The sequence below is a fragment of the Styela clava genome, chromosome 10 (genome assembly GCF_964204865.1).
Source record: "Styela clava chromosome 10, kaStyClav1.hap1.2, whole genome shotgun sequence".
Classification (NCBI taxonomy): Eukaryota; Metazoa; Chordata; class Ascidiacea; order Stolidobranchia; family Styelidae; genus Styela; species Styela clava.
The window spans coordinates 2,946,476-2,962,826 of NC_135259.1; the positions used below are offsets into that span (position 1 = coordinate 2,946,476).

At 35.4% G+C, this 16,351-nt stretch overlaps 1 protein-coding gene across 1 annotated transcript; it reads left to right on the forward strand.

Annotated features, from left to right (window-relative positions):
* Nucleotides 1–11,741: 11,741 nt before the first annotated feature.
* On the forward strand, nucleotides 11,742–14,728 carry LOC120338261 (DNA-directed RNA polymerases I, II, and III subunit RPABC1). The gene is made up of 4 exons (XM_039406226.2): nucleotides 11,742–11,969; nucleotides 12,616–12,790; nucleotides 13,169–13,365; nucleotides 14,295–14,728. Exons 1-4 carry the CDS (start codon nucleotides 11,913–11,915, stop codon nucleotides 14,496–14,498), a joined length of 633 nt encoding a protein of 210 aa, XP_039262160.1. The 5' UTR covers nucleotides 11,742–11,912; the 3' UTR covers nucleotides 14,499–14,728.
* Nucleotides 14,729–16,351: the final 1,623 nt, after the last annotated feature.

The following is a 16,351-nucleotide window of genomic DNA, read 5'->3' on the forward strand; positions in this document are numbered from 1 at the left end:
CTGAATTTGAAGCAACTGCCCAGTTTTGCAAACTGCAGAATACCTTTTTTGACATATGCAACAGCAATACTGACGCGGCTTCCCTCAAAAACTAAAATCTACTACTACTCTCTGAAACATCTGGAGACAAAAGACTGCAGTAGATCAGCCAAAATTTCATAAATTATTTTACACACTGGAAGTCTACAACAGGTGATTAGCTCAAGGATTTTTTAACAAAATAAATGCTATACAGCTACATGCAACATATTTTGTAGTCATATTATGTAAAAACAACATTTCATTGCTTCTCCAGCGTATGAAGGGCTTCAAATACTGGTACCTTCAACATGTGATATACCATATTAGACCAAACATCTGTCAGACCCCCCTTTAAGTGTGAGATAAAAGTCTTCTGAATTGTTTTCTATATCATACATATAAATTTTTTGTGGCTTGAAACACTTTTAGAGTTAGACCATCGGGACTATTATTAACTAACATTTGCCGGCTTCCGATCAGACTTGCTAGGTGTTTTGGTCTAACTCGTCAATTAAAAATTCCAGACCCCCCTTAAAAAACACCAATACCACTAATAACATAACTCGATATTCAGTGTTTAATCAATCACATTAGTAATTAAAATAATAATTTGTATTTCTATGGATTATTGACAAAAATACTGGTACTCCAGAAATACGTGTACCAAGATGACGGACAACGGAACATAGTATGTGTACCAGGTTAGGCCATACTTTTAGGTATAAATACTATAAAACTCACTTGGTTAGTGGTACACATACTACGTTCCGGTGTCCTCATTTCTTGGTACGCATACTTCAGGAGTACGGAAACTTGACTGTAATCACATATATCTTGATCTTCGCCGAGCTGCTGTGTTTCTTCAATTGTTTTTGTATTCCATGCGTCCTATTGTCCATCTTGTCGTTATTATTTTGGCTGCAGTACTTTGTGTATACATTTGCTCTAATTTTTGTAAATTTTTTGAATACTTTCCAAGTAGTGTTGTTACATCTTGACATTCAGTTACATTGTTTAATAGGTATTCGCTCATGAATAATTTGAAAATATTTTTCTTTTATATCAAGTGTCGGATGTTCAATGATGTGATGATGAAAATAAATTTCAGCTGCTTGCATGTATTGATATAGCCCTTGTATAATCATTGAATCCTAAAAAAGTTATTTATAGATTGGTTTGATTAATATCTTTATTCCAGATTGTTTTCACATTCACAAAAGCTGCAGTTCGCAAATCACTGGCCCTTCGTTTTGGTTGACGCCGTTGAATTCTTTCTCATAATTATCACGGCAAATGTTTTTACGTTTACTCATCGATCGGTAAGTATGTTGCTAGGTATTTTCTCTCTTTGTGTGTTTGTCTGTTAGACACTTTCGTATGTTACTCGATATCACGAAAGCGAAGTTGAATCTCCTTCAAATTTTGCATGTGCATTCATCATATCTCGGACCAAAAGCCTATGGATTTTGGATGAAATATGTCGTATAATTAGCGAGTTAAAAAATTGATTAGTGACGGGACACACGGTGTCACTATGGAGTAAGAGCGCATTAATCGATCGATAAGTCTTCGGTCTCCGACCGATATTCTCGTTTTATCTCTCATGAAGTTTAGATCTAAACTAAATTCAAAGTTTAATTTACTGGTATATTCATTCATAAGGTTAAAAGTAAGGACACACGTCAAAATAAGGATGTTTCTTAGAAATGAGGACAAAAATATTTCCTAAAAAAAGACCTTCAAAATAAGGACAAATTCTAAAAATAAGGACGTTATGGCAGCCCTGATTATAGGTCAAGTGGAGGAAAAACTTCTGTAAAAGCTACAATACTTGAGAAGGAGTGAAACCAAAACCACCGATGACTTGGAATCGATTCTTATGTGTTAAAACTTGGATTACCAACAAAGTATAACGTTTTATGACACTTATATGTATAAACCGCTACGTGAAGTTGTTACGACGCACCAAACTTCACTATATTTCTACACTCTTCTCCCACTCGCTCGTTTTTGAGGGTCAAGTACATGTGCCACATTTCATTCGTATATTTTTTGTCTTCCCTATTGCGTTCATAACTCCTATTTACTTGAAGCAAGTTGCATTAGGAAAAGTGAAACGCCTGTTGCAATTTTAAGTATAATATAAAATGTTTACACCTCAATCCGGAAGACCGGAATAGCAAAATAGCTCTCCGATAGAACGAATTAAGCATATGTTGAAAATCTCATCAATGATGGTATAGACCGCTTTGAAGCAAGGGGCGGCGACATTGGTGAATTGACCAGGGAGATGAAGGCTTCAGCTGAGATATCAAAATATTTAAATGACTAAAATTTTGGCATATCAGCGATCAGCAACAAAACAAAAATTCCTATCTAAACATCGCAGTTGTCGTCCAAAGGGATCATAGCTCATTCATCATATCTCGGACCAGAAGCCTATTGATTTTGGATGAATTATGTCGTAAAATTAGCGAGTTATTAATTAATTAGTGATGGACACGCGGGGTCACCATAGAGTCATGAATCGAAACCGCAGTTTCGATCGATAAGTCTCCGGTCTCCGACCGATATTCTTGTTATTATGTTGTTGTTGTTGTTGTTGTTGTTAGAATTCATTTTCTTGGTGTTGTTATGAAAAAAAAACCTTTCTCACTTACTTGAACTATTGCTTTGAAATTTTAAGTGGTTATAATTTGTAATATTTTCTCTAGAAGGCTATTACTTTTATTTAATGTATTTCAAAATTTCTGTTGGCTCTAAAAGTTCCTTTTTTGTATGCGATTTAATTTTGGGCTTTATGTCCATATATTTGATCATCGCTCTTTTGTTCGATTTCATATGGTATTGTTTAAGTGGTTATGTTCTCTCGTCAAGCTATGTCCAGGAATCGAGAATCGGAATCGAAAATTTAGGAATCGGATAAGAATCGAATACTTGTAAGTAATCACACTTAGCTACCTTATTCGCGGGACAAAATTTAGGGTTGCTAGTCTTTTGCGGATCGCATACATTTTTTGAAAGGTAAAAACGGAACAGCGCGCGAAAACTGCGACAATTCGTCAACTCAACTCAGTCGTGTTATTAAAAAATTATTATTGTAATGACATTTAATGTGACGCTGTCTTGTTGCTGAATTACGCTTGGTAGCTTTACGAGGACAAGATTGGATCATTCTAAATGGGCATCACTAATTCTAGTTCTTTGTAATGTTCAATTTCGAAAATAATTGTTCGGACAAATATGTACTTCCAAACATCGAAGTGAATATTTTCGCATGGTTTGGGAAATTTTGATAAAGATTTTCTTTAAGAAGATACATTCTTACAAAAATTAAGCAGTGATGAATCTCTCGAATTAAACGATAAGCTGTTCAGTAGAATTCTTAGGATATATATAATAAAATTTAGTCTAAACGTGTCTCACGATAAATTCTGTTACGTAAAAAAATGTAATTTTCTCCTTGAGCGTAGATTATAAATAAAATTAATTCGTCGTCAAAACCGCAGCTTGGATGTCTTCCTGATATAGACTTCCTTGTTTACTTCGTGACATTGGCTAATCAGCAAGATGCAAAATAGACGTAACAATTCCCCCTTTCGCATCCGCTCAGACACATTTCTCACTCAAACAGATTTTCAGGTGTGGTCGTGAACATTACCTCATTTTCGCGTACAGTGATCAAATGCACGATGCGCCAAACAAAAACAGATTTCGCGAAATCGCCCCCTTCGATCCCTCTGTATCGTTTTCGCCCACCGGGGGGCGATATCGCCCATTTTGGGAATCACTGATCTAGTCCAGCCAGGGGTGTGCAAACTGCGGCCCGCGGGCCGAATGCGACTCGCAAAGAAAAATTTTACTTACGAGAATTCTTTTTGTTAAAATATTACCTCGGCTAATGTAAGATTTTCTACATACGAAAGGCCGTTGCGACATTGGTTTATTTTAGGTTAATTTAATGCAGTGCTTGAAGCATGAATGTCCGATTCGAATTTATTATTCGAATATCGCAAACTTCGATTATCGTTTTCGTGTTTGTAAGAATACCGAATATACACACACATTCCAGCGCCGCCGTCAACGCTTGGATTTAAAACATTTTACAATTAGATATTTCATTTTTTATCGCAACCGGAGGCAGTCGTAAGCGCGCGGCAGTAAATTGAGGTCGGCATCGGAGCGCTGACTTGAAGTGCTTATTACATGTCGAGGATGTTTTTGATTGAAAATATTTTACAATTATTATCGTATATTTCAATTTTGTTGAGATATTTTATGCGTCTCGACAATAAATCTAAAAGCAAATTGTGTTGTAATTATTTGTTTTCATCCTTTCATTTTGATAGTGACCGAACATGAGGGCAAATTTTATCATTTCTTGCAATTTAAAGCGTATAAAATAGCTCCTAAATATTATTTAGTATCTATCGCAGCATCGTTGATGACAATATCGTTCAGTTTATGTTGATGTAATTGATTTACGAGAAAACTATGCTCAAATATATGGACACATAGCGCCACATAATTTTGCCGACGTCATAGCAAAAAATAAAAGTAATAGCTCTCTGGAGAAAAATTCCATCCTTGACCCCTGAAAATTTCAAAGCAATTGGTCCAGGGTCCAGTAATCAAAGAGAAAAGCGATTTCTTCAAAACGTGTCAATGAACAAAAACAACATAACAACAAAACGATCGTTATGTCCACTAAACGTGTCCAATAATCAAAAATAAAATCATTACGGCCGACATGAAATATTTAAATCAGCGCCGACTCGCAGAATGAAAGAAGATTTCCGATCTTAATTCTCTTTTATTGGCAGATGGGAATTTGGTTCACTCATTTAATAATGACGATGATCGCATAATTACATTTGCGTTTTTCTGAATCAACGAATGGTGTCGTGAGTAATATAAAAAGTTTGTGGTATCTGCCCTGCCACACGCCAATCAACTATCTGCCATCCCGTTGGCCCGTTTGTTTCCCGCGGGTACGTACAATAAGTTTCACTCAGTTTCAGTTGCAAATACGATGATACACGTAACAGTTAAAACTCAAAAAAAAATAAAACTGCAAAATAAAAAAAAGTAAATTCTAATTTTACTAATTCTGAATTTCATGTACGTATGCCACGGTCTTTGCTTAGCCCAGTCATATATTATGTCCGAGTTTTGTGGGGGCTTGGAACGGATTGATGCATTTTCAGGTAAAGAGCGTCCATACTTACGGAATTTTCTATTTACAGAGGGGCTTGAAACAAATTAATTCCGTTCCAATTATGGAAACTACTTCGGAGGTAGAAAATTCTTTAAGGTACACATGGTGGGAAGAAAGAACATCGAAATACCTAATGAAAACTACAAATTTTTCGTATTCAGAGACTTTCGTAGGTATACCTATATACTCTATAGAGTTTACAGGTGCGGCCCGCAGTTTCACCCAGTTACTTGCATTTGGCCCGCTTGTAAAAAAAAAAGGTGCACATCCCTGCTAGTCCATCAGATTCTTCACATATCACCACCAGCAGTTTCCAACATATTTTAAATTTGCCGGATTCGTCCATGAAAGAAATGAGAACCGAACTCGGTACGATAGCCAAAATCCAGACTAAACTTAAAGACAGTCAGAAGTTTTAATCTGACAAATTTGATTCCATCGACAAAATTCTTTTTTCCACTTAAGATTTGGTTAAAAAATAATAAAAAAATTTAATCCTTAGAAGAAATTGTAGAAGACAAGAGTTGTCCGTGTAGTCGGGTTGTCCGTCAGCCTTGTGAAATCCACGGCTTTGCAGTCAAACCGGTCAAATTATGAAATCTCAAGAGACAATGTGCTGCAAGCATTGATGAAAGTGATATGCTAATTGAGATTTTAAGAATTTATTAGATGTTAGGCCTGTAGGCGGAGGAATTGAGAAACTTATTCACAATAAAAAGCTAAACAGGGACTGCCTTTACGTTGATGTTCTGTATAAAAAAATGCTTTTGTTATTACCCTTTACAATGCAATTTAAAATTGTTAGTCAATATCTTATACAGCAACGTTTGGTGTCTGGGGGTACGTACGGTACCGTACACATATATAAGCTATGGTACCAGGATACAGTCCTCAGTCAATGACATAATGTGTTCGTTCAATAGATGATAACCGTTTTTTGATACTTTTTTTGTTTAACAATTTAATAACAAGTCTGTAAGTTGGTGCAGTGGTGCTGACATTGCTAAACCGTTTAGCAGGGTTGCCAGACCTCAGCGTTCAAAAAAAGCCAAATCAAGACATAAGAAAAGCAAGAAAAAGCCAACAATTTTACTAAGTACAAAAGCCCCATGATTTGTCAAATTCCAAGCCCTTGGCAACGTACTGATGGTGATGTAGAGCCCTCAGTTCATTCAGTGAGGCACACAAATAGAAAGTAAAGTTCCTATAGAACTGTAGGAAAAAAAATAAATATCAAGTGGACAGCATTCTGGCATTATTTTACCATTCAATATATACAATACAAGGTGCTGCTTCAGTCTGTCAGTATGTAATATACCTACATGTTTATACTTAAACTCGTGATATACCTTAAAAAATTGTCCCTATATCGTACTTTACTATTGAAAAATTTTTCACATTTACCAAAATTTATAAACCATAAATTTTATTAAAAAATTTATCTAACCCCCTGCCGCTCACAAGTGGACCACTGATATCTAATTCAGTAATTTTAGCGTAGTTAACACGCAAAACTATAAAAACGAGGCAGTGTTTACAACCCTGCTTGAACATCTGTCTGAGCTTCTGCAGAAACTGCAATTATTTCTGATTGGGTATGGGTAAGAGTTAATGTAACAAACAAGGAAATCGATGCTCCAGGAAATCCTAATGTTAAGTAGCTAAGTACAGGTAACACAGTAATAGGCTATTGTTCAATTGTTACACACTAAATACTGAAATATTGTATTTCATATGATTTTAATAATAGACACTAGAATAGACTTGAAAAACGCCAAAAAGCCAAACGGAAATTCTGACGCCAAACGCGTTTGAAAAAAGCCAAAAATGGCAAATTTGGCGTTAAAAAAGCCAATATGGCAACCCTGCCTTTTAGCACCTCTGATTACCGCCTACCAAAGCGTATATATAATATAAGCTAGGCAACGCTCAGACAATGGACGCCATCTTGTGCCTATTGTTCTCGGCAATTTAACACAGCGCCCTATGAGAAGTTCCAACACAAATATTGAAACATACCTATTATTTTTACTAATATTTTAAGTAGAAAAATTTTGAAGGTCGCGTTTTGAAGTAGAATCTTAGCCGAACATGTTTATATCTTGTCATGTTGGCCAAATTACATTTATAGTACATTAAATTGTCCTTGAAGACAAGTATACCGGTTCCAGTTGCTTCCGAAGTAGGATTGGCCATTCTAATCGTCATAATTACCCATTTGACAATGGCGTTCCTTATGACGTCACAGATGTAAAGTTGTATTTATTCGTGCTCCAATGGCCGTTTCTATTTTCTGGTTAACATTTTTCGTCTGTCAAGCTCAATAATGCCTTACTGCTCGGCTCCAAGCTGCGCTAGAAGAACAAATGATATTGTAGGATTGTTGCAGAGACATTTTACTGCCTCAGATTAGCGTATCACTGTAAAATCTTTATAAAAAAGAACCAAAAATGGTTCTACGCTGTGTTTGGGGTCATATTTAACGCATTAGATTGTTTTTTATTCTTAATTGCGTTATATATTCAGATAGCATATATCTCAAAGTTCAAAATCCACCCTTCAGTTTCTTTCTAGTCCTTATAACAGCGGACTTCGGTACAACAACACGACGAAAATTTCCCATAAGACTGCATTGTTTCGCGTTTGGGAAATATGGCACAAGATGGCGTCCACGAATTTGTTTAACCCATTGAGGTGTATATAACACCTCAATGGTTTAACCAAAGCCCATGTGTTTAACATTAGGCAAGTTTTTTTTTTTTTATTATTATTATTAAAAACATCACTTTTTATCCACACGATATAACACATAAACACAATTGCACTTTAAAACAAGAGAGCTATGCTCAAATATATGGACACGTAGAGTCACATAATTTTGATGACGTCATAGCGAAAAAAGAAGTAATAGCCTTCTGGAGAAAATTTTTATCTTTAACCACTAAAAATTTCAAAGCAATTGGTCCAGTATTCGAAGAGAAAAGCGACTTTTTAAAAACGTGTCAAGCGGTACTGAGTTAGCAGTCAGGCAGCATCTTACCTGTACACTGTAGGCCATATACGGTAATTGATCACAGAACAGTTGTTCCCTTGCAAATTTTATGTTGTTTACACTTTAGGACAGATAATTGATCACAGAACAATTCTTCCCTTTCAAATTTTATGTTGTTTCCAGTAGACTCTCATCAAAATAAACAAATATAGTAGGCTACAAGTGCTACAACGCTTGCATTACTGCACTGGTAGGACCGTGAAAGAATAAGTTACGGTAATTTCATTGTGGTAAGACACCGGTACCGGCACCAGTACCAGTATCGTACTTACGTACTGAGCTACCAGTACCGGTTAGCAGTCAGCCAGCATCTTACCTGTACACTGTAGGCCATATACGGTAATTGATCACAGAACAGTTGTTCCCTTGCAAATTTTATGTTATTTACACTTTAGGACAGATAATTGATCACAGAACAATTCTTCTCTTTCAAATTTTATGTTGTTTCCAGTAGAATCTCATCAAAATAAACAAATATAGTAGGCTACAAGTGCTACAACGCTTGCATTACTGCACTGGTAGGACCGTGAAAGAATAAGTTACGGTAATTTCATTGTGGTAAGACACCGGTACCGGCACCAGTACCAGTACCGAACCTGTAGGTCTGATATTCCGTTCCGCATACGATAGGCTATAAAACTTGCATTGCAGCATTAGTAATACCGCGGAAGGAATAAGTCAATTTCACTGCGTTACGGCACCGGTATGGCAACTTACCAGTACCGACCTACAGTAGCTGTAGTACTGAGCAAGACAATCGATCGCGAAACCGCTTGAAATAAGTGCAAAACAGTGTTCCCATGAGTAAAAATAAATACCGCGAAATTTTGTATGAAATATCATATCTCATAGGATTCATATAAAATTTAAGAATAAACAAAAGTAATAGCCTTCTAGCGAAAAAATTAATCTTCAACCACTGAAAATTTCAAAGCAATTGGTCCAGTATTCGAAGAGAAAAGCGACTTTTTAAAAACGTGTCAAAGAACAAGAACAACAACAAGAACAAGAACAACAACAACATAATATTGAAACGATCGTTATGTCCACTACGTGTCCAAAAATGAGTTCATGATAACTTTCCACTTCTTAATGTGGTTCAACAGTTTACATTTTCTAGTTGCAATAATTTTTTCACAGTTAAATATACTTTTTATCATATATAAAAATTGATCAAATTGAGGCCTTTCATTACGTAGTTTACATTTATAGATATAATATCGTGCACTCAATAAAACACAGTTTATACCTTGGTTTTGCTCTACCCCCATTAAAATTTCTCTATATGTCAGATTAAGATTTAAACCATATTCAACAGTTAGCCGTGCATTAACTATTTTCCAAAATTGTTGCACAAATTCACAGAAATAAAATAAATGAAACATGGTTTCAACATTCCTTTCACAAAATGTACATTTCGGACTTGATGTCTTATTTATCCTAAATAATAGGTCATTTGTAGGTACTGCTCGCAAAGCAAGTTTAACATGGAAGGATCGAAGTCTCGATTCAATAGTGCAATTAAAAACTTTTTCATACTGCGTCAACCAATTATCCAAGTTCTGCACAGTTCATTTGACCATTTTTCTATTTTCTCCTTAGGCATCAAGATTTTTACATTACGAAGCTTATCATATATGTATCTGGAAGTTTTATTGATGCTTCTAATATCTTCCAATAGACTAAGATGTGGATTGGCTTGAGGGGTTTTTACTAAAATGTTTTTCCATGCTTGGGGTATACATGATAAAACTTTTAAATATGATTGCATGTCATTATAAAAATCAGAAAAGCAATAATGATGAAAAATGATTGGAAACATTGCAATTTGGTGTTTAGAATCACAGATATCTTCAATGAAACAAATACCCTTTCTATTCCAATCTTCAATATATGACATTTTCCCTTTACTTGATATCTTTTTATTGAACCACAGTGGTTCATGCAAGTGACTTACATCAGTAACAACTTTAGATTTGAAAATATGCCAATAGCATAGAGTATCTCTTAAACATCTCGACTTAATGTTTTTAATAAATATTCCAAATGGATATACATTTCCATAGAACAAATTCATTCCTCCATATAAATTTAGAAAAAAAAATTCTATAGATTTCCACGAAGCATCAAATTCATCATTTACTAAAAATTTAACCCATCTTAATTTAAGACCAATAAAAAATGATTCAATATCTATCATATTAACCCATCCCAGAGTATCTCTTAAACATCTCGACTTAATGTTTTTAATAAATATTCCAAATGGATATACATTTCCATAGAACAAACTATTGGGAAGTCTCATTGGTAAGGTGGATAATACATATACTAGTGTACTCAACATAAGGGGTTTGATTACCGTAATTTTTTCAAGGAAATCAAGATTTCTTCTTGACCATAATTGTGCAATCATTTTCATTTTCTGGTGTAGCAAGTACATAAGAATAGTTACTGTGTATTGTAATATTTTCACCACTTATTGTTAGCAGTGCATGTTATTTGCCTGAAACAAGGTCGTTGTCCCAATTCATTTCCTTTATGATATATTTTTCTCGCTCAGTGTAGCTTGTCTTTGCCGTTCTTTGTTAGTTAGAAATTTGGTTTCATCACATATACTTGCTTTAAGGTTTCAAGTGTAATTCGTTATTTGGATCAATTCGATTGTGCAACTTTACAATATAACAATTGGCATTCAATACATTGTGTGCTTTTTGACCTCTGAAGGAGTCAAGATCGGAGTTACACTCTGTTAACGTGTGTTCAATAACACGGGAGTGTAGACACGCAGATAGGGTCGAATCTTTGTTGCCCTATACTGGAGTTTTGGCAAAATATTCACAGTATAAAGGTCAGCATCATTTTCAAATATAAAAATACCCAACAATTTAAAATCTTTTGAGTTCCACTCAAGTCCTCGATCTTTCATAGGACAATTTTGGCAATGATTGTTTCCCCCCAGGTACAAAGCTTGGCATTTGCTCATGTTAATTTTGCATCCAGACATGGAATAGAAAATATCGGTTTCATAAAATATTGTTTTGATGCTTTTTTCTGAGCCATCAGAATACACAGAACATTAGGCAAGTTGGTGCCGGCCGTTGCAGCCTACCGGTATGGTATTCGAAGGTTCTAGATTGCTGGACTCCTCGCTGTCGTAGGGCAAAGGGCTGTGAGGTGATTCACGTACGGTAACCGCTGGTCAGTTACGGCTTCCTCCGCCATCAAGTTTGTGCATAAGAACTTGAATAACTGGCTGACTAAACACTAAACCTATTCCAGTACAGCAGTGTTCTTGGCATGGACTGGTAACCGGACGAGAGGCCTTGGTTCAACATATGATTTGAGTCGTATCGCATTTCCTCTCATCGGAAAAATATGTAAATCCTATTTCTGTAAATCCTATACCGGTACCGTATGTCATGAAGTTACCGTACCGGCAATAACCTTACTGCTTCTGTTTTTGCAGACTTTATATGCCATTTCATAAAAAGTAACCTAAGTCTGTAAGTTAACACTTTAACTTCAATACCAGAATTATTATCAAACAGCCTCTAAGGTACCCTACTTGCTATATTACTTCAAGGTACTATCTGACTATTGTAACTTTGAACATCTTGTGTAATGGATGATGAATCGGAAACATACAGGCTATGGAGAATTCGAAAAACAGTGATGCAGGTAGATAAGATATAATATGGTACGGTATACATATATCCAGATATCAGAAATATAGTACTGTAGTACTGTAGTATGAATAAGTAGTAAAACTTGGGTATCGTTTGCATTTTTCAACATCCCTCATTGTCATTCTGTGGGTTGACAGGTTGATGAAGATGCAAACAATATCTAAATTTTACTACTTATCTATACTCTGTTTTCTGAAGAAATGAACGCTCTATGATGAGTACCTGAAAAGCAAATCAAAATTAAAACTGTATACTTACTTTTGACTTGAGACACCCTGCACATAGTATATGTTTGTAACATTCTTAATATAATATTGAATACTGTTGAAAAGATAAATTGTTTGAGTACTTGAGCATGAATAGTCGCTGATATATGGGATTCGTGAATCATAGTCAGGACAGAGTTAGGCAAATACATGCATGCATTATTATTTGTTGATTGAGTATGACAGTATGAGAAAAAAAACTGTGCACATTTTGTCTATTTCATCGAGTCCCAACAAATGTTACGTCTTTTCAAGCTCTGTATCTCTTATATTCATTTTGCTCATTCTTCATTTGCTAGTAATGTTAACAAATAAAGTCTGGGTATAAGTAAAAGTAACCTTTTAATTTGACGCAAACTGCTGTGTTTCTAGCTGTGTCATGATAGGGGATACCTGGTAACTCAACATGAACTGGATCAAACATTGGAAGAATTTAAAGAAGAATTTGGCGACAAACCAAGTGAAAGGCACCCAGCTAGACAAGAGTTGACTGTTCTTGTTGCACATAATGATGATCCTACAGATCAGATGTTTGTATTTTTTCCAGGTATGATTACATATCATTATATCATTCACAGACGTTTTGTACCATATAACCACAGACTTTACTTACTACTAGGGGGCATGAGACAGTTTGAGTTCTGGTTTTCAGATGCCTTGTGAGTTGCTTAAAAATAGTTATATACAAATACGTGTGAATTTATATATATTTATTCTCCACCATAGCGGCATATACCAGCAACGACCCATAAGTATGCCCAAATGTCCCATAAATCTATGTGTATTTGCAAATTATTATTTTTAAACAGCTCCCGAGATGAGTGTGAGACAAAATCATACCCTCAATCAGTCTTGTGACTGAAAAGGTCTGTAGCGTGATAGGTGATTTGTCATTAAGCTTTCTAATATGCTCTCCTGTTCACAGAGGAACCTAAAGTTGGTATAAAAAATATCAAGATGTATTGTCAAAGAATGCAAGAAGAAAATATTCAAAGAGCAGTCATAGTTGTTCAGTCTGGAATGACGCCGTCTGCCAAACAATCTCTGGTTGATATGGCCCCTAAGTATATTCTTGAACAATTCCTTGAGCAAGAGCTGCTGATTAATATAACTGAGCATGAGGTGAGTTATTTTATTGTTACAATGCAACAAATGTATCTGATCAGCATATTTTGTTGATAATATAAGATGCTAGCTACTTGGAATTCTATTAAAATTATTGTTGCACAAAATTTATTTCTGTGTGTTGTCTTCTGCTTTTGAGTGTCTTACGTTTCAGCAAAGAAAGCTCACATGAATATGTTTAATCATATAATGGTTTCAAGTATGTTAGTTTTCTATCGTAGCATTGATAGATTTCATTGCTTTGCCAGCATAATGAAGCCAAATAGAAACAACAACACACAATTCATTAAATTTCAGATGTTGGTGCGACAGTGTCCATTGTAGTTTATAACGTAGCGCCTTCCATTTTGGATTAAGTAGACAATTTAGCAATCATTATTTTTATAACCGCTTCACGATTTTCATTCATCAGGATCATTGAGCTAGAGACACAAGTAAATTTTTACTGACTTGATCCTGTTCTATTCAACACTGGTAATTTAGGATTTGAATATTGTTGTTGTTGGTATACTAAAACCTCGAAACTGAATTATCGAGAACTTGCTACAAAGAAATTGTTTTTTAGAAAGCCACATATCAGCTGAAAGTAATTTGAAAAGAGGAATTAAGATTTTCTTGATTGGAAATTCCCATTTTTTTATATAAGCGGAGAAGTTGAAATATTTTGCGACAGACAGAAAATATGTTTTCAATGTCTGAAAAATTTGTCAATGCTATCTCATGAGAGAAGGAATGCCAGTGCAGCTCCATAGTCGTGTAGTTTTCGTGTTTCGTTACCCTTCCAAGTTGGGCATGGTTATAACCGGCAAGTTAAAGATACCTGGCAGGGACAATAACGTGATCAGAGACTCTAGCTAGAATATGTCTGTAACGAATCGTGTTGTGATATTTCATTCCCTTTAATAATATGGATGCTTCTCTTACAGCTTGTTCCTGAGCATGTCGTTTTGAATCCTGAAGAAAAAGCGGAGCTTCTTGCTAGGTATAAATTGAAAGACCATCAACTACCTAGAATTCAGGGTGGTGATCCTGTGGCTAGGTATTTTGGATTGAAGCGTGGACAAGTAGTTAAAATTGTGCGACCAAGTGAAACTGCCGGAAGATACGTAACATATAGATTGGTGCAATGATGCAGATATCAATTATAGCAGTCACATTGTAGTATTGAGAAGACTAACTCAATGGGGAGTTTGGAAGTAATGTTGATGTTTGGGAAAAAACTCCTTTGGCAATCATATGTTCTCAGAATGAAGTAAACATTTCAACAAAGGGTCATGAAAGGTAGAGCATAAAAGTGAAGGGCGCTTATTCCAGGATAACCAAAATTTGAGTATTCCGCACAATAAAATGAAATACATTATGGCATTATTTTTTGACATTTAGAGGTGAATCCCACCGTAAGTGGGTTATTTGGGAGGTAGATTTGCGTAAGAGGTGGCTATTGTTAAACAGAATTCTGATGCCGCGGGCGAAGTTCATCCAGGGCCACAATTCATTTTTTTTTAGAATTGTAGATGCCTTTTTCCTCATTTCAGGTCTTATTCCATTTTGTAAATAAACCTTCATCTGGATTGATATGCCATCATCATGCCCAAGTTTAACCGGACAAGAGGCAGTATAGCACTATTATATGGTTTTATTTTAATAATCTTATCGCATTTATGAGAAACCTGTGATTAGCGCTTTGTCGGTAAAATTAGAGAACCAACCAAACGTTGACCAAGCGAAAATGCTTCTAGTAATTGTACTTTTGAACTATGTAAATGCCATCTTCTTGTCTTTTTCAATATTGGTATCCATACATGCTTTGGCATTTTAAAATCTTGCATTAGGAATGTTACCGGTATTATGTATATATATATATATATATATTGTAAAAATGACGTGGTGACGGATCGAATTCATGTTTGGTATTCCTCTCTTATGTTGTGTTGCGCGAGTAAGCCTCTGAGTGCTCCAGAATATACATCTTGGATCAGCCAAGAGAAATTTTCGAAATGAAAAGCTTTCAGCGACAATATTCTTTAAGCACTGAAAACGTCAAAGCAATTAATTGGACGTGTAGTTAAAGAGGAAAGTGATCTTTCACAGCAACAAGATGAAGAATACCAACATCAATTTAACAAAACGATCTACAGTTCCACATAGTGTCTAATAGCTAGAGACATATATATATATCGGCGAAACCTATTGTGATGCTATTCAACAACCTCTAACAATCGCGATCTATATTGTTTTCATGTTTAAAGTTGTTCAACGGTCGCTTTGTTCCATGCGTAGAATACTGCAAAGGGCTCTGCTCATTATTGAAACTGTTTATATTACGTTGCTGGATCGACTACCTACTAAATAAATATAGTTCATAGATCGCTATGAGCCCTACAGGCATTTTCGTAGAAATAAATCATTTTTTTGACTGCACGGCTTCAAACGTAAGGATACGTATAAAGCAGTGGCGTAGCAAGACTCTCGTGGGCCCCCCTGCAAAAATATTTCGTGGAAATGACCCTAAATGAGCTAAAACAACTCCTTTTTTCGTCAAAAAGCATAACATGTCGCTATTAAAAGGCAATGGTAACCTAAAATTTGCCGTTTATCTAGGTTACTCTAATTTTTTTCATACGTGCTTCCTCTTCTGCCCTTTTTCTGCGTTTCTGTGCGCCACTGAGAGGTTTTGCTTTCGACATCATTCTGACAGCCTTCGTAATTTTGCCGGTGCGATCAAACCTAGGGATTGTAAGTTTCGAATCACAATGTTCCGATTCGAATATTTCCGAATCTGATTCTATTTAGTATATCATCATATTATCGTTAACTCTCTTCAAATTTGGAAAAAATATAGTATATATTCTGATAAATCAACAAAAATGAGCTTAAAGAATTGAGAAAGTCACTAGAAAAACACACTGCATGAACTACACACTATCAACTACCTAATATATTACGGCTGATATTTATTTTTTGTTACAGAAAGGTTTACTCA

What these genes read in the sequence shown, in the direction of transcription:
- LOC120338261 (XM_039406226.2), top strand. Translation starts at nt 11,913, where the DNA reads ATGGATGATGAATCGGAAACATACAGGCTATGGAGAATTCGAAAAACA. An exon ending in GATGTTTGTATTTTTTCCAG is followed by an intron (nt 12,791 to 13,168) that starts GTATGATTACAT and finishes TCCTGTTCACAG; the next exon opens with AGGAACCTAAAGTTGGTATA. An exon ending in TTAATATAACTGAGCATGAG is followed by an intron (nt 13,366 to 14,294) that starts GTGAGTTATTTT and finishes CTTCTCTTACAG; the next exon opens with CTTGTTCCTGAGCATGTCGT.